The following is a 19154-nucleotide window of genomic DNA, read 5'->3' on the forward strand; positions in this document are numbered from 1 at the left end:
TCGCTTGATGCCTTGAAAACCAGGGGCAGAGCTAGCTAGGGCCCAGGGGCCTGCCCCCACCCCGAAAATGTTTAAAAAAAAAAATCTCCCGTTCTTACCAAAGGAGACTCGAACCCAGGTCTACTGCTGCCCCCCTGAACAATTACAAGGCTGGACCATTAGGCTAAGGGCCACAATTGCTTTTAATTGGCAAAATCTGTATGTGTACTAAAGTTGCCCCCCGATGTAAAGTGCTGGCTCTGCCACTGTGATAAAACAAAGGCTATGAATTAATTAAGGAAAATGCCCAAAAGAGGGGGTGAATTGGGTTTTTCAAAATCTTTTTCCACACAATAATATATGCACAAAACAAATAAAGGAAAGAGATAAGGTTAGAGAATTCAAACTCGGGTTTATAGTGGTTCGGCCCTTCCTTGCCTACGTCCACTCTCCTCAACCTCCTAACCGAGTGAGGGTTCCACTAACTTGATGCTTCAATCAAGTTTTCAATCGTCTTACACTTGGATTCCGGCTCCAATGGGCTCTTACACAATCACTTCAAGATTTGAACCACTTGAAGGCTTTCACACTTAGTTTATACAAGGATGAAACTCTCAACCTAACTTAAGGACGGCTCAAGTTACAAGAGAAAGCTAGGATGAATTGTAAGAGTGCACTAAGAATATGCAATTGATGGTTTGATGCACTTAGAAAGAAATGGAGAGCTTTTTGATCAAGAACAGGTAGGTAGGCTTTGAATGCAATAGTTCTCTTAGTCATAAATGAAGAGGAGCTCTCAATTTATAGGTTTCTAAGCTCGGGAGACAAAAACAGCAGAAAAGTAGCCTCGACCGGACGAGCAAAGGGTTGACCGGATCACTAGCCGTTGGTGCAATTAATGCATGGCAGGTTACCGTTGCCTCGACCGGACATCGACCGGACCTCGACCGGACGAGGGTGAGGCTCGACCGGGAAGAACAAGCTACTGGGAGAGAGAGAAAATTTTTCTGCTCCCTCGACCGGACAAGGGTAACCGGTCGACCGGTTCCCCAACCGGTTGAGCCGGTTGGCCATAGCCTCGACCGGTTGAGCCTTTTGGCCCCGAAAACCTATCCTTTTTTATTTCTTTCTTTTCCAATACTTAGGCAAGGTCTTTAGGTGAGTTAATATGCCAATTTTGAATCAGTTTGCCTAAGGTATATTTGATAAAACTCGGGTTTTAAAGAAAATCAAGTTTTAGAGAATAAACCGAGTTTTCTAAGATGCATGAAAAGGTATGAACATCCTAAGTGCACTCATGCTATCATCTTACATTCATTTCCTATAATTACAAGTCTTCCAAATGATCTCGATCCCGTATTCGTTTGGTCCTTGATGAATTTTTGAGATTAAGCCTGAGATTCTTAACAGTTTAAAACAATTAGTCACTTAACCATAGTTTGTTATCATCAAAACCTGATTAGGAGAACCCTTGGGCTAACACACTGTTTTGATAGGCAAAAGCACAAAGATATATTAGAAAAAGGGAGCTTGAAAGGCAACTCAGAGCATACAGGGAGTATACAAGAGACACCTAAAACAAGCAACAAAAACACAAGCACTCACCGGCCCTCAACAAGAACCCAACCAATCCACAAAGGTAAACAAAGATAAAGGGCCTACACCGATAGAAGAATTAGCCCAGGATAAGAGATTACAAACAAATGAGTTTTTCAATCTTTGAGTCGACAAAGCCTCGTTATCGAAGACTATCCTATTTCTTTCCTTCCAAATTGTCCAAAATAAACAGAGAGGAGCTGCCCGCCAAACCTTTCTATGATTCTTGTCCTTAAAAGAGACATACCAACTTAGTAGAGTGTCTCTCACCGAAAACGGCAACACCCAATTGACCCCAAAAAGAGAAAGCAAAAGATCCCACAAAATCTTCGTCTTAGAACAGTGAACAAGAATATGGTTTATCGTTTCCTCTTCAACGCAACACAAGCAACATCTATTGGCTAAGATCCAGCCCCTCCTCTTAAGCTGATCTTGAGTAAGGACCTTCTCCCAAGAAGCTTCCCAAGCAAAAAAACTCACCTTTGAAGGAACATACGGACTCCAAATGATATTACCCGGAAACGAGACTGCACCGCTATGATCAAGAGACTTGTAAAGAGATTTTACAGTGAAAATCTCGTTTTTCGTCCTTCTCCACTGCATCCTATCCTCCCCATCAACATCCAACCTCTTCCCTTGAATGGACGATAGAGTCTTTCCACCTCCTCCACCTCCCAATCGTTGAAGGGTCTAAGGAAAAGTGGAGACCACCCTCCCACTTCCCCCATTGGATCCCAATAGTCCGCAACCCACGCATCTTTAGAACCCGCTAAATCAAACAAAGAGGGGAAAGCCTCACAAAGGGGGGTGTTCCCGCACCAAATATCTTTCCAAAACCTCACCCTTTTACCATCCCCCACCGAGAAAGATACATTATTGTGCAATAGCAACCCTTCCTTGCTGATTTCCTTCCAAAGCCCAACCCCATGGCCCTCCCTAGCCCCACAAGTGCTCCACCCTCCTCTTTCCACCCCATACTTCGTACTAATAATAAGCTTCCAATATGAATCTCTTTCAACCGCATAACGCCAACTCCATTTGCACAAGAGGGCTCTATTAAGAATAGAGAGATTTCTAATCCCCAATCCACCCATCTTTTTGTGAGTACAAACAACAACCCACTTAACAAGATGGGGCCTCTTCTCCAACGCTCCCCCTCCCCAAAGAAAATCCCTTTGAATTTTCTCAAGTCTTACTTAACCACTCTTGGCATGCGCAATAGTGACATAAGGTAAGTTGGCATGCTCGCCAAAGTACTCCGGATAGAGTGAGTCTTCCTCCCTTAGAAATGAATTGCCTCTTCCACAAGGCAAGTTTCTTCCTCATCCGCTCTTCCACTCCGTCCCAAACCTTCACAGACTTATGTGAAGCTCCCAAAGGGAGTCCCAAATAGGTGGAAGGGAGAGATCCCACCTTGCAGCCCAGTTCAGCTGCCAGTAACTCAGCATTCTCCACACAACCCACCGGCAAAATCTCACTTTTGTTCAAATTAATGCGCAGTCTGGAAGTGGCTTCAAACCACATTAATAACCAACTTAGAAAAGCCAATTGCTCTTGAGAGTCATCACAGAAGACCAACGTATCATCGGCAAACAGCAGGTGCGTAACTTGGATCCCGCCACCTTCCCTTCCCCCTATCTGCAGCCTGAGAGAAAGCCCCCTCTCACTGCTCTGTTGATGAGACTACTTAAGGCCTCCATTCCTAAGACGAAAAGGTAAGGAGAGAGAGGATCTCCTTGCCTTAACCCCCTGGAACTCCGAAAAAACCGGAAGGAGAACCATTGACCAAAACCGAAAACGAGGCAGTGGATATGCACCATCTAATCCACCCAATCCATTTCTCCCCAAAACCCATTCTTTGCATCACCGATAGCAGAAAATCTCAATTAATCCGATCATAGGCCTTCTCTAAGTCCAATTTACACAAGATCCCACTTTCCTTTCTTTTCATCACGGAATCTATGACCTCATTAGCAACTAATGCAGCATCAAGAATTTGCCTACCTTCAACAAAGGCATTTTGGGAAGAGGACACCACTTTTCCCACTACCTTTTTCAATCTATTGGCTAAGACCTTAGCAAGCAGCTTGTAGAGACCCCCACCAAACTGATGGGTTGAAATCACTCAAGTCTTCGGCCCCACACTTCTTTGGGATTAAAACTAAGAAAGTGGTGTTCAGGTTCTTACGAATTTTCCCCTCTCATAAAACTCCTTGAAGAAACCCAAGACCTCATCTTTGACAAAATCCCAACAGAATTGCCAAAATGCTAGGGAAAAACCGTCCGGACCAGGGGCCTTGTCCCCATTCAGGTCTGAAAGAGCCAAGAACACCTCATCCCCAGAAAAACTCTCCTCCAGCCTGGCTGCCTCTTCATCCCCAATGCTGTCAAACTCAATATTGTTGCAGCAAGGACCCATCCTCCAGGATCTGATAAAGTTCCTTAAAGGCCCTCACCACTCCCCTTTGAATGTCATGCTCTTCTGAAATTCAAGTGCCATTGATTTTGATCTTTTCAAACAGTTCCTCCTTCTGTTCGAATTTGCCATCTTGTGGAAGAATCCCGTGTTCTTATCGCCTTCCTTCAGCCAAATTTCTCTCGATTTTTGTCTCCATGAAGTCTCCTCCATTAGAACCCATTTCTTAAATTCCTCCCTAGCCTCCTTTCTCGCCTCTAGTCCTGCTCATTTAAGCTCTAAGATGCTCCTGATTATCCCAGTAGGATACTTTATCCAGAGCCAGCCCTTTGTTCACCCCCACTTTGCCAAAGACTTCCGAATTCCATTCCTTCAGCTTAATTTTCAGGCCTTCAATTTCTCTGTCAAGATGAAGCTATAGGACCCACTATAATTAAATCCTTGCCACCAGTCCTTCAACAACTCCTTAAACCCCTCCTCCTTCAACCACATATTCTCGAACCGAAATGGAATTGGACCTCTCCTCGTCCCACCCCCATCTAACAGGATTGGGAAGTGATCGGAAACCGGTCTTGGGAGAGAACACTGAGACGCCCCACTGAAATGATTCTCCCAATCCTCCGAAATCAGAAAACGGTCCAGTCTGGACCTTGAAAGACCATTCAGTCCTCCACTCCACGTGAATAGCCCCCCATGGAGAGGCAAATCTTTTAAAGCCAACTCCTCAATAACCTCCGAAAATCTTCTCATAGAACCAGTCAGTCTTCCTTCTCTACTACGCTCGCTAGGAAATCTGACCAAGTTAAAATCCCCGCCAATACACCAAGGGTCAGACCACAGCCCTCGAATGGCTCCTAGCTCTTCCCAAAACAACTCTCTATGCCAATTCATAGTGGGTCCATATACTCCCGTGAAGGTCCACAAGAAGCCATCTTCACAATTTTTAAAGCGACAGGAAACTGAGAAAAGACCCACCTCCATACCCATTAACTCCAGAACCCTATTATCCCAAAACACTACTACCCCACCGGCTGCCCCCCTTGCACTCATAGCACCCCAACCTAAGAATCTTCCCACTCCAAGACTGTGAACAATTCCTCTGGACATGTCTTGAATTTTGGTCTCCTGAAGACACACCAAATCTGCTCTTTGTGACCTGATCAAAGCCTTAATAACTTTCCTTTTATCCCTATCATTGGCCCCTCTTACATTCCAAGATATGATCTTTATCTTCATCTAAGGTTCAAGGTTCTGTCCCCACCATCTCTAACCAGAGATTTCTCCTTCCTCGCCCCTTTATAATTGATGGACCACTCTAATTTCTTCAACTCACGATCAAACTTAGTGGACCCCGAAATGTTCTTCTTAATGTTCTGCTCCCTTCTTCTCTTATTCCTTAGAAGCAAGTTCAGAATTTCTCCTTCAAATCCTTCCGTCGAAAAGCCCAGGAACTTACTAAATCTCGCCAGGCAACTATCATCCCATCGACATCCTCTTCCTTCCAATTCTTGTAATAATACCTCGAACTCATCCCCCCTTCCTTCGTCACCCGAGGGTCTCTCCCCCTCAGGGCCCATCTCCCCATTGCAGCCATCTGCTAGAATAATGCTAAGAGGGAGCTGCTCCTCTCCCTCACTCTCCGAGATCAAGCCCGACGAAACCCCCTCATTCATCCCCGCCCGATCGAACCCAGAGAAAAGAGAAGAAGGAGAAATATCCCGACCCCCCACAGAAGACGAAGGTAATCTGACATACCTAGAAGCTTCATCACGCAACGCTTGATCCATTTTCGGCACCGCAAGGGCTTCCGACTGCGACGCAGCTCTCAAAATGTCGACGATGGGGTCCTCCACTATAAAAGTCTGACTCTCCGAGCTACAAACCTGAGCCGAAGGACGAGAGGCCGAAGATGCTTCCCCACGAAGAAAGACGGCATCTCCAGAGCCATTCTCCACACCTGGCGATTGAGCCCTAGCTCGAGGACTCAAGATACCTTCCCCATTTAAAATACCTTCTTCCGCTACAACAGGCCCTACAGGCCCAACACCCTCTCCTTTCTCCCCGAAAGAGCCATTGGGCCTTAAGTCACAGCCCAACTCCTCCTGGGTTTCTTTAAAAGACCCCTGCCTTAGCCCACTTAATTGAGGAGGACCCAGCAACACTCCATGGGCTGGCCCTTTTGGCCCGAAGCTTGGCCCAAAAGCTGGGCTTTCCAGCTTATTCAAACAGAAGCCGTCTCCCTCTCTAACCTGTCCATCAGCTGACCCTACTCTACCCTCCACTGCATCCCCTGCCGCATAGAGCACAGCGGGACAGAGGGTATAATCACCTCCACAGGCTGACACGGCACTCTTTCCCTCTGTAACCTCAACTGCTCCACCTTCTCCCTTTGACTTCCACGACTGAGAGCACGAACAGTCCCACCAGCCTTTTCTCCTTCCCTTAAGCTGCCTTCCCCGCTGAATCTTCCCTCCGGCACCACCTGCGTGAACCAGGGAGAAGACTCCCACCAAAGATGAAGGGAATAACAACCCGACCCCACAACAATATGGACATTGCTGGGCAACTCCCTGTCCACGCACCTCACCAGTAGCCTAGCCCATTGCATCTCATGCAAAGAAGATTTATCCTCAGCTATGAATCCTCCACATTCATCTCCAATCCTTTTAAGCACCTCCGAGCTTCTTAAATGAAGAGGGAGTCCAAACACCCTTACCCAAACATCTTTTGCCGTGGGCTCCTTGCGAAGACACCCCACCTCAGGGTTCCATCTCTCCAATACTAAAACATTCTCCTTGAAGATTCTTAGACCTCTGGCTAAAACACGCTCAGCCTCGTCTGGAAACTCGAAGTCAAAAAGCATTAATCCTCTGCCTAGCATGGCCACCCTCAGATTCCCCTTCAAAGCCCAATGCTTTGGTGCCCAGCTTCTAACGTACTCCATCTCAGGGCAAATAGTTGATCTAGGTCCCCACCAGCCTACCAGACACTGACTCATTTGTTCTATTCTTCCACGCACTTCTCCTTCCCCCACCTCTATCCAAACTGATTGGCCTACCCTTCCCGGGCTTTTCCTAACAGCATCAGCATATGTTTTCAGCTCCACCCCTTTCTCCCTCCATTGGACCTTCGAGCCCCCTTTCAACCTCAACAAGTCCTCTGGCCCTTTATGACCCTGCAAGCCACCTAAGGGGGTCACACCAAGAGCTCTCAGCCTCTCAGCCAAAGAGTTCCAACCAAAAGACTGACCCTTTCCCTCTGGGACAATAATGCTATGCTTTTTTGAATCAATGTCGCGAACTGAGCAGAAGATGAACCTACCTGCCCCGTTCGAACGGCGCTCCAACCTATACCTTCTATTCCCCTCCTCCCAGCCAGTAGCCCAAACACTATTGTTTACCTCTCTACAGCAAACGTCCACTCCATCTAGTAAACATCTTAAGCTAACCTCCCCGAATCTAATCCATGAGGAAACCCCTTTGCTTCTCTCCCAAATGCAACCTCTCAGCTTGCCTCCTAACTCCTCAATCAATATTTCGAAAGATTTAGCCTCCACCACGAAACTTCTTCTTCCTCCCCTTGATCCACCAACTTCACCCCTTGCTCTCATCTCTTTCCCAATTGATTCAGTCGACGTTACTTAAGCCAAGCCAAACCAAGGTCTAACTTAAGTCAAGGCCCAAATCAAGCCAAGACATAACTTAGGCCAAGGCTCAAGTCAAGCCAAAGAGCAAGACTCAAGATAAGTCGAGCCAAGATCAAATTTCGGATCTCCAAAACTTAAGTCAAGACTCAAACTAAATCAAGGCTAAGTTAAGCTCAAGTCTATGACATCAAATCTCCAACAAGCTTTTCCATCCAAGATCAAGCTTCTTCAAGCCCTTTGTTGAAAAGACTAAACAGAGAATTAGAGGATATTCTAAAGATTTTACTCCTTTGTTCAAATTAATGAAATCGTAAACCCACAATTGTCCATAATGCAAAAATAGTGCATATAGTTAGTGCACCTAAATCATTGATTGGAAAATGTTCATATTTCAAATATAGGTTGGACCTGCATGTGCCCATTACAAGTTTGGCTACACTAAAGTCAAGGAAAGATCATTTTTGTCCATTTTTCTTCTTTTGTTGTGTTTTGCTAAGATAACTTATGAATCAAGAACCTAGTGGTTGCTGGCACAGCCAAAAAATAGAATATTTCAAATTCCATTACAAACCAATACAATCTAATCAAACAAACAGCAATTTCCAAAGAAAGCTCAATAATGATAATATAGAGAGGCATAACCCAATGACTAATCATTGAGTAAATAAGTAAAAAGAAACATGCAGCACAAAAACCATGAATATCCTTCACCAAGCCACCTCAAATCATGTTCTCCACTGTTAAAATTCAGTAATATCAGGATATACATACCCTTAATCTACAGGCTGAGCGAAATCTTCAAGCACCTTTCGAAGAAAGTTGTTTAAACAAAGTTGAATTATTTATTCAAGTATGATAGCAAAAAAGACCAGTTGCATACTTACCTTTTGTCCTAATATCCAAACACATACAGCTGTTGAACCATCCTGCCATCCCCCTGATAAAAATTTGAAAATGAAATAACAGGTAAAGTACCACCTAAAGTGAAGCTTGAGAAAACTCATAACATTTTTTACTTCTTCTTTAGGATTTCAAATCAGGCAAGTAAAAAAGAAAAATGTGGAAAAAAAAAAGGTTCTTTTTTTAAGATAAGACATGAAAAAAAAAATAAACAAGTGCACATGCAACCTCATTCAATTGGCTTAGTTATTGAAATCACTGAAGCTTTCACCGTTCTTATCCAATATAGGATTTCTGAATCAGGTTAACCAAAAACGAAAAAAGAAAAAAGAAAAAAATAATCTTTTACAAGATAAAGACTTAAGCTAGTGTACATACGGATTCATGGCCTAGTTATTGAAATCACAGAAAATTTCAATGTTTTTATCCAATATAGTGTACATATTTGTTTTTGTATTAACACCAATTCAAAACACTACAAATATTCATGTTAATCAAATTTGAGATATTATATGTCACCAATTACACAGAACGAACACTTCACACTCCCTTAGTCCATCAACTTTGCTTATCACTACCATATACAATTCTTAGGTTTGATTAAAGTGGTTTCTGATCCATAACTAGACATTGATATTGAAACATTTTGATTTCACATGCTGAACATTCTATTCTGTCCTTAATTATCCTGAACAATAAAGGTTTCTGAAATTAAACAATACTAACATGAATGATATTCTTTTCTCCAGTTTAACAGTTGCATGCTGTTGAAAAAAATAGGAAAGAAATGCATTTAAGGGACGGACTGGAAATAAAGTGTTCCTGACAGTACCTGCCAAACTTTCTTGAAGAAGACTCTCATCAGTTCTTCGAAAACCTAAATTGGAAAAACAATGATGAGATAAAAAATGTCGAGGAAAAAGAAAACATTGTGGAATGACATATCAAGAAAATAGCTCTTAGCAATGAAAACGAATTGAAGTCAGGTGAAGTACAAGATGTATCCATACCATCTAGTATGGCCTTTTTGGCAGCTTTAACATCCAACTGCAGTTTTCATACAACAAATAAATGAGCAATGAACCATAGAACACAAAAATCCACAAATTAAAATATTATAGTAGTAACTCAGATAAAAAGCATTATGATCTGGAAACCCGATTGTATAATGAGGTCAGTTACACACACTAAAAAAATAACCATGAAAAATAACAGTAATAAACAAGTACCCAAAATTGCAGAAAATAATAGTTACACTTATATCTTGTGGAAAAGAAATATACTTGATTCATATAAACAAGAAAGAGTACACAAGAAGGAAAAAAAAAAGAAATTAAGCAACAAATGTAGCATATAAATAATAGAATAAGACTTGAACATACATATAAGAAAGGAAATGGGCCCATTAATCATGGAACCCACATCTATTGGGACAGAGTATCTACAAAACCAGGACAGGGGCAGAGATGAAACAACAATTAGCAACCTCCATCAGGTCCAAGACAGTCTATCTTTTTGCTGGCACACCCAAATTTCTATTTCTTTGACTTGCAGTTTATGGGATTAAGGAATTCTCTAACAAGAAAGTTTCTCTTCAATAAAATCTATAACTATGTAATGGACTCCACTGAAACCTTTGGCAAGTTGAGTCAAGAAACCACAAATTAGCCGCTATTTAACAAATAAAAATCAAAACAAAAAAGGAAGACCAAGAAAAAAACCCACCAGTCAAAAGATACAAACATCACAATACTGGCATTGTTTTTTCTTTTTTTATTTTATTTTTTGCCTGTGAGAAAAGCCAAGATTATCATAGAAAATATGGTATGAAATCAGTTGAAACTCTCTGAAAGCTGCCATGCTGTACTTTTAACAGTTGAAGACAATGAAAACATCTATTGAAGGTGTTAAAAGTGAAACAATAATTTGACCAATTTTAGTAAAAAGATGAGTGCATGATCCACATGGTCCCTGACTGACAAAGATACAGAAGCCAAGGCGATGAGGAAAGCTGCTGGAAATGCAGGAAGAAAAAAGTCCCAAACAAAGTTTGGGATTGTGGAGGGTGGTTAAGGTGTTGCACAAACACATACATCCTATGGATTTAAAATAACAAATTTGAAACAAACACATGTTTGACAAGCTACAATAACAGAGGAATGTTAGCCATAGAAGTAAAGCTGATAGTAGAGAGGTAGCACAGGTATCACATAAACTGATAACTTTAGCTATATTTCAATAAGAATTGGTAAAAAATTCAGAAGATTTTTCTTTATTTAAAATTATTTTTCCCTTTTTTTTCCACAAGTAACCATCAGTAGAACATGGTTTCACATGGTACATGAACCCAACCATTCATGGGCACGTAAAAGAAAAGAATGAGGATAACAATGGAGGAGAGGATGCCATAAGTGCTAGGTATCACCCCCCCACACCCCAAAAAAAAAAAAAAAAAAAGAAGAAGAAAGAGAAACTTTTTTTAGAGCTTATTATTGATATATCATATTAGTGATTGCAATCTTCATTTTTTAGACTCAATAATATAAATAGATAAAAAGATATAGCAATCCTGTCCTTCATCAGCACACCAAGCATGTAGACGTTTTTACATTCCATTACCTAATGACCACTTGGGAGACATTCATAGTGCCTTGCAGCAATTGTGCAACAAGCTGAGCATGTTATTTTTTTTTTTTGATAAGTAAATGAATTTCATTAAAGAAAAAAGGGAGAAAGAGACGCTAAAATAGCGACTCTAAGTATACAAAACCTATACACCCGCCATCAAAGGCCAAAAGACAAAACACCTAATGCCACAAGCCTACTTAGAGCCCAACCAATCAATAAAGTTAGCTATAGTTAGAGGGCAGTCATCTATGAACAATTTAGCCTCAGCCCATAACGTAAGAATAAAAGATTGTTTCAATCTCTGAATTGACACCGACTCATCCTTGAAAGCCAATCGATTCCTCTCCTTCCAAACCGTCCAAAAAATATGAAGAGGAGCAGCTTTCCACACCTTCTTGCGATTTTTGCCCATGAAAAAGCCATTCCAACTCAGAAGTGTCTCTTTAACTGAAAAGGGCAAAACCCAAGACACCCCAAATAAGGCAAAGAGAAGATCCCATAATACCCTCGTCCTGGGACAATGAAGAAGGAGATGGTTTATGGTCTCCTCATTCTCAAGACACATAAAACATCTATTCGCCAAGGCCCATCCTCTTTTCTGGACTAGGTCCAATGTTAAAGCTTTGCCCCACGTGGCCTCCCATGCGAAGAAACCAATCTTGGGCTGCACATTCGCATTCCAAATAAAGCTTGAAGGAAATAAAGACGAACCACCCGCTTCAAGAGCTATATAAAGTGACTTGACCGAGAATTTACCGCTCTTTGTTTCAGTCCAAGATACCATATCCTCCACATCCTCAATAACTCTTTTACTCTGAATCCTCTCCATAAATCTTTCTGCCTCCTCAACCTCCCAGTCATTGAACGCTCTTAAAAAACAGGGGTTCCAACCCCCCCAACCCCCCTCAGCCAAGGGATCCCAAATGTCTGCCACCCACGCTTCCTTCTCAACCGTCAAAGCAAAAAGAGAAGGGAAGGTCATACATAGAGGAGACTCCCCACACCATCTATCCCTCCAGAAGCTCACCCTTTTTCCATTACCAACTGTGAAAGCCATCCTATCACTCACCAACTTCCAATCCGCCCTAATTCCTTTCCACAAACCCAAACCATGAGCCTCTCTCACTTCCCGCGAGCACCATCCCCCTCTAGCTTCTCCATACTTCCCTCTAATCACTTGATTCCACAAAGCCTCTCTCTCATTTGCGAAACGCCAATTCCACTTAGCAAGAAGAGTCTTGTTAAGGAGGGATAGGCTTTTGACCCCCAATCCTCCTTTCGCCTTGCTTAAACACACCAACTCCCATCTTACTAAATGAGGCTTATGTTCCAGGTTGCCCCCACCCCATAGGAAATCCCTTTGGATTTTCTCTAATCTTCTTCTAACTGAGCTTGGTAAGCACAACAATGACATTAGATAGATGGGTAAGTTCGATAAAGTACTACGAATGAGAGTCGCCCTTCCTCCCTTGGACAAGTATTGTCTCTTCCACATAGTTAACCTTCTTCGGAAGCGCTCTTCCACTCCATCCCAAACTGTGACTGACTTAAAAGGAGCACCCAGGGGCATCCCCAAATAGGTGGTTGGAATACTACCCATACTACATCCAAACTCCTCAGTAAGATCATCCATACACTCCACCCTCCCTACTGGAATTAATTCACTTTTTTCCAAATTTATCCTCAATCCTGAAACAGCCTCAAACCACATGAGAAGCCAACTGAGGTAAGTCAACTGATCTTGTGAAGGTTTACAGAACACCAGTGTATCATCAGCAAACAACAAGTGGGAGATTAGGACCCCTTCTTCGCTCCGACCTTTTACCCTACAACCAGATAAAAAATCTCCCTCTACTGCCCTTTTAATGAAAATACTGAAGACCTCCATAGCAATGACAAAGAGGTAGGGGGAAAGTGGATCGCCCTGCCTCAAACCCCTGGAGCTTTGAAAATAGCCCGTAGGGGTACCATTGATCAACACTGAGAAACTTGCAGTGGAAATGCACCACCGAATCCACCTAATCCATTTCTCCCCAAAACCCATTTTCTTCATGATTGTGAGAATAAAATTCCAGTCCACTTTATCATACGCCTTCTCTATGTCCAATTTGCACAAGATGCCGCTCTCATTATTCTTCAGGGTCGAATCAATGGCTTCATTGGCTATCAACACTGCATCTAGGATTTGTCTACCTTCCACAAACGCCCCTTGAGCTTTGGAAACCACCTTTCCAACCACTTTTTTTAGCCTATTGGCTAATACCTTGGCCAGCCACTTATACAAGCTTCCCACCAAACTTATAGGCCTATAATCCCCTAAATCTTCAGCCCCTGCTTTTTTAGGAATTAAGACCATAAATGTCGCATTGAGGCTTTTAACGAACTTGCCATTTTCGTGAAACTCCTTAAAGAAGCTCATCACATCAGCCTTCACGAAATCCCACGCAAGAAGCCAAAATGCCATAGAGAATCCATCTGGCCCCGGGGCTTTATCCCCATCACATCCCACTAGGGCGTCAAACACCTCCTCTTCCATAAAAGGAGACTCCAATGCACTGACGTCCAAAGGCTCTAACATCTCAAACTGCAGCCCAGAAACAGAAGGTCTCCAATCCCCCGGGTTAGACAACAACATCTTAAAAGCATTGGCGACCCCTTCCCTAATATCATTTTCCTCCGTGAGCCACACTCCGTTGATCTTAATTCTGTCCACATTATTCCTCCTCCTATGTGCGTTGGCCATTTTGTGGAAAAAACCGGTATTTCTATCAACAAGCTGAGCATGTTATAAGCTCCACCATGAGGGAGACTGTTAGAATTTAATTATTGCTATGCTAGAGTTTACTATTGCTATATTACATTAGGGGTATTATTGTATTCTTGTCTTTTCTAGACTTGATAACATAAATAAGAGGAAAGGTTTAGGAAAGTTAACAAGACAAAGACTTAAACCTCTTCCATCTTTTCTATCTTCTCTTTTCTTGCCTTCTTCTAGACCCTACAATCACAAGTTTGTAGTTTCAACTACTAAAAAATATTAATGTTAGACAACACAAGGAAGCAAGGACCAAATACTGCCATGATTATGATTCTCATTTACATGGGTGTGAAAATCCAACCATTCACAAGCATGTAATGTGTATGGAAAATAAAAAGGAGAAGGAGAAGAAAATGAAGAGAAAGAGCACCTATGGACCTTTCCTGATGTAGAACAACCCTAAGTTGCTTGTTTGCAATCAAGCAAAGTGGGCTAAGACTTTACTCTTTTGGGATCTAAGGAGTAAGGTTATGGCAATGGGAGGAAAGAACTAAAAGTGAGAAAAAGAGATGGGAAAATCTTAGTTTTACTAAGGCCTTCTAAAGATGTCATTTAGATAAGGAAACAGTGAAGTCTCACCATTAAAGGTGGCAAACCATGGAAAAATTCATATCATTAATCATTCTTCATCATTCTCTTCCTTGTACCAAATACTTATACATATATATTTGATAACCAAAGAACCTTCCATGGCTAAGCCCTTAGGACTCTCCATGGGAAAACAATTCTATTTTCTTTTGGTTCAACTATAGGAAGTTCAAGAGATTCAAGAAAGAATAATTTTTTAAAAACTTCTAGTTTCTAAAAAGTTTGCATTTTATAAAAAAAATTATTTTCTTTTAGTTCCACTATTTGAAGTTCAAGAGTTTCAAGAAAGAATTAAGAGTCAAAATAAGTTGTCATATCGATTAGGTTTTTTGCTATAGGTTATTGAATCTTTTAGGTTTTCTAATATTTCTATAAATATTTTATGATATGAGGGAAAAAAATTATAAGATAGAGATCGGCTTATAATGATTATACAAGATAGATAAAGAAATGAAGAAGAACAAGAGATACCTAGTTGAGCAAATGACTCGTGATTCGTAGTGTAAATTTAAGGAGTTAAGAAATATAAGATGTTTTGGGAACTTATATATAGTTTTTGTCTTATGTAATACTCTCTATGGTATGATGGATTGGTTTTCTCTCGTTTGTAAATATAGATGTGATTGGCCAAACCATGTTACAAAACAAAAATAAGTTTATAAAAACTATACGAAATCAATAAAGATACGAGGAAGAATAGGAGATACCCGGTGAACCCTTGATTACAATTATCTACTTCAGGTCAGAAGGGCAAAGAAACTGTCAACCACTAATAGCATTTCTCAGAGGAGCTGTAAGTCTTTATGCTATGGCAGAAGCTCTTTCATAGAAGAAGAGTCTGCCAGGTTCCTTCCAAAGAGATCCTCCATGACAGATTGATGTTTAACAGTTTCAGTAGGATGTAAGACTTAAGGTGCTTTCCTCCTGCACATCTTTAGGGGAGACTTGGGTTAAGAAATAATCAAGCAGATATATTTGGATAAGATGATTTGCTTGCTTCCTTATAGCCTTCCAGGATTCTTCCAAGTGGATTCCCCTTCAAAATGCACCAAGTAAGTTGAACATAAGAGTCTAACTATGTTGCATAGGTTTAGATGAGGTGTCATGGGTTTGGATGGAAGTGTCAATTAGAGGTATGTGTTACTCACAAATATTAGGTTATGGAGATTTGGCTCAACAACATAACAAAAGAAAGAAAGAAAGAAAAAAAAATCAATAAAAAAAACAAAAGATAACTTTGAAAGAAACTCTCTTTCTTTTGTATTTTATCTCTGTTTTTCTTTCTTATCCGTAAATATTTTTACATAAGTTCAATTCCGGAAAACTCTCTTTTCTTTTCCCAATGTAATCATCTGTTAAGAAAGTTGGAAAAGAAAATTCAATCAAAAATCAAAATCATATAGAAGGAGCATCCAATAACGACCCCATTCCCACACCAATGTTGTATCATATGGACTTGGATATGGTGGGTGAATTTGGAGGATTTGGTATCATAAGAGTTCACATAGAAATCACCTTCAGGATACAGTTTTGCCTTCTCTTGGCAGCAAGCCTTCAATGATGCTAACAAGGCAGAAATTTTGAGGCTTTCCTGATGGTCTAAGATGAGCCTCCTCCTTGGATTTAGCTTCAATGGTGACAGAGGAATTTGGGGTCTTGGTGATGTTCATTCTGTGAGATATGGGACCTTCATTTGTCCTTTAGGGCATAGCTTACGGCTTGTAAAATGCAGGTGAATGAAATATAACTTTTAAAAAATAAAACAATACAAAGATGGTGAATATAACTACTTAAAAATGTATCTCCAGTGAAACTTCCAAAGCCAATATTGCTTTTACTAATTGATGTACACATTCCATTTTTCAAGAATATGTCAATCCAGCAAGGAGAGAGAAGATTTTCCTTACCTCTTAAACATGGTTTTATGAATTGGAATCTAAGACTATTAAACATCACATGCACAAGCAAATGCAATTAAAAATAAAAACTGAATTTATTCAGGAATTATATGTCAACCAATTAACACTTAACATCACACTAAAACAAATATGTGCATGAAATAAGACCAGGCAAACACACCAACTCACGTGGTAAGCCTGCCGAAAGAACATTTGCATGTAAATGCTTCTGGGCATACTGAGCAGCTAACCTACCACCATGTCCATCATAGATTGCAAAATGTGCGCATCTGTCAAGAAGAAGCCATACAGAACAAACTGAAATTTTGCTTTTCCGATACGAGAAAAACACACCATTAAAGATTTAAAACAGTGAAACAGTAATTTAAGTTACATTAGAACACATAAAATACTGACATTGACTATAACTCAAGCAAGAACAACACTATAATAACGAATTTTAAATTGCAGTAGTAAAACCATAACCATGTTCAGACAAATTCCATAGCCAATTGTTCAACTAAATTGATTTTTCAAAATTAATTGGCCTGAATTTGATCTTCTCAACCAATTGAAACTGTAAACTTGATCATTAAAGACTCCAAATTTAAATCAATGCAATAATATGGTGGATTACCTTAGAAGGGTATCCACCATCACTGAATGCACGACACAAAATTAAAACAAACAAACAAGAGATAACCTCAATTTCCCTGGAAATTCCAAGCTTGCATCAGGAAGCACAACCCATGCATCCTCCATGCTGTGCCTAGAACCCTTATCTTCTGCAGCATCCGCTTCAATCTCAAAATGCTCTTTCCTCGCACTTTGCTTCTCCTGCGAACAACCATTCTGCTCACACACCTGACTGTCATTGTTTCCTTGATTAGAAACTTCTGGTTTGCAGTATTCTTGACAACTTGCCACATCTAAATGGGTTTTCCCTACTTCCTTCGCATTTTCCACACTCAATGCCTCAGTTTTTAACTTCTTGACAACCAATACGGAGTCCGCATCCTCAAAATCACCTCCCCGCTTGCAACTATCAGGTACAACATTTGTGTTCTCATTCAATGAGGTCGATCTGGGTTCATCAGCCATGCTATCCTGAAAAACTTCTGCTCGAAGAACGTGAAAAGTTTTTATCAATGCTTGATTGAGCGAACAGCACATTCAATTAAACATACGTCTGGTTGCAGGGAAAATGTGCGAAATGAAAATAAATATAAAGACTTCAAGCGTAGTAGTTTTCATTGTTTTTGGGTTATTCCCAAACCAGAGACCATAAAAAGAATAAAACTCCAAAATTCTCTCTTTGGCCATTTTTCTCGACAAAATAAAAAAAAAAAAAGAGAGAGAAAAAAAAAAAAAAGAAGAGACTAATACAAAGGAATCAAAATATTCTAAAACAAAAGTAGAAACCGACATGCTCTGTTTGGTTGCCGGTAAAATGTAGGAAGAGAAATCAAAACTATGAGTAGCATTATTAACTGAGGAAGCGAGTCAACTAATGATTTGGAACCAAAATTCTAATTCTCCTGTCTTTCGTTGCTTTTCCTTCAATTTCTCGGCAACCAAACGAAATGAAAACACAAACCTGTAATTTCTTTTGGATGAATCCTAAAACCCTAGCTTTAGCTTTGGATTGTAGCACTGGAACTGTTTGGGGCAAAGCTGAGAAGGTGCTGAAGGGGTGGAATAGTCTGGAGCACAACATAGGCTATATAATGATCAACTCATGATTTCCTCGTGTTTATGGAGCAATCCAATCCGACGGTTCTCACTTCATCATGTGTTTAAGAAAAAACATTGATGAAATTCTTATTTGTTTTTCTAAAACTTATTTTTAAAAGTTGTTTTCAAGATAGATGAATAAAATTAATTCTAGGCTGTTTTATGAAAATAAAGGTGATGGAAAAGTTATTTTTAAAAACAAAAAATAAAAAAAAAAACTTATTTAAATAAAAATTTTTATGTTGTTTTTAAAGTTAATTTTTGTTTATTTCTAAAAATTTTATAAATTAAACATAGCAAAAACAAAATAATAATTATATAACTAATATATAACTAACTTGTTTTTCAATAGGAACTAATCGTGTTTATATGTATGTCATCAATCATATCAATGCATTTCTATTAACAATAGAGAACACGATGACTTTAATTTTAAAGTACTTACAATATTTTAAAGTTTATATCATATACAAAGTTATGTCTAAAACCATGAATAATCATTTGATTGTTGACAACATAAGAAGACAGTATGAAATTATTATGACAAACCAAATCTTTTAGAATTTTAAAGTAAAGTGTTTATCACAATTTTAAGGAAATGTTGAAAATATTATGTTATAACTTTCATTTCCACATTATAGGCGAGGAGATAACATCATATTAATTACATGGTGTATTGATGGGCATGGTGAACCAAACCACACACACAAATACAAAAATAAAGAAAAATAAGAAATTTTTAACGTGGTTCAAAAATCAATATGATCCCTCCGGGGAGTGCACAAATAGTAAAAAAAATCTACTAATCAAATAGAAGAGAATGGATATAATGGTGAAACTCTCATTCTCTTTTCAATTACGACCACTCTTATTTATATTTTTGCAACAAAACCTTAAATTATAAGAAAGTTCAAATACAATTGAGGCAAATTCATCATTCGAATAACCTTA

The 19154-nt window shown here is 40.0% G+C and overlaps 2 protein-coding genes across 3 annotated transcripts in view; one reads left to right on the forward strand and one right to left on the reverse strand.

The window, feature by feature from the left end:
* Window positions 1-35, forward strand: part of LOC117904168 (LEAF RUST 10 DISEASE-RESISTANCE LOCUS RECEPTOR-LIKE PROTEIN KINASE-like 1.2) — an 11990-nt gene extending 11955 nt beyond the window's left edge. The window contains exon 5 of the mRNA XM_034816681.1: window positions 24-35. Within this exon, the coding sequence (XP_034672572.1) occupies window positions 24-35 (12 nt within the window). The remainder of the gene's footprint in view (window positions 1-23) is intronic.
* Window positions 36-8346: 8311 nt separating this feature from the next.
* Window positions 8347-18162, reverse strand: LOC117905223 (probable protein phosphatase 2C 8). Of its 2 annotated transcripts, none has more exons than XM_034818172.1 (6): window positions 18067-18162; window positions 17173-17587; window positions 16651-16759; window positions 9548-9584; window positions 9370-9414; window positions 8347-8574 (listed from the first exon to the last, which is right to left on the reverse strand). In XM_034818172.1, exons 2-6 carry the CDS (start codon window positions 17568-17570, stop codon window positions 8480-8482), a joined length of 684 nt encoding a protein of 227 aa, XP_034674063.1. In that variant the 5' UTR covers window positions 17571-17587; window positions 18067-18162; the 3' UTR covers window positions 8347-8479. The 2 variants fall into 2 exon arrangements, 1 of the variants encoding a protein (XP_034674063.1); XR_004649672.1 differs by lacking the exon at window positions 8347-8574 and adding an exon at window positions 15279-15495 and having other exon boundaries at window positions 9369-9414; window positions 16659-16759.
* Window positions 18163-19154: the final 992 nt, after the last annotated feature.

The sequence above is a fragment of the Vitis riparia genome, chromosome 17 (assembly GCF_004353265.1).
Source record: "Vitis riparia cultivar Riparia Gloire de Montpellier isolate 1030 chromosome 17, EGFV_Vit.rip_1.0, whole genome shotgun sequence".
Classification (NCBI taxonomy): Eukaryota; Viridiplantae; Streptophyta; class Magnoliopsida; order Vitales; family Vitaceae; genus Vitis; species Vitis riparia.

Excerpts from the sequence above, each read along its gene's own strand:
- LOC117905223 (XM_034818172.1), bottom strand. The coding sequence starts at position 17,570 with ATGGCTGATGAACCCAGATCGACCTCATTGAATGAGAACACAAATGTT. Across the intron at positions 16,760-17,172 it reads GAATTTCCAGGGAAATTGAG|ATGCGCACATTTTGCAATCT; the intron begins GTTATCTCTTGT and ends TCTTCTTGACAG. Across the intron at positions 8,575-9,369 it reads TCTTCAAGAAAGTTTGGCAG|GGGGATGGCAGGATGGTTCA; the intron begins GTACTGTCAGGA and ends AATTTTTATCAG.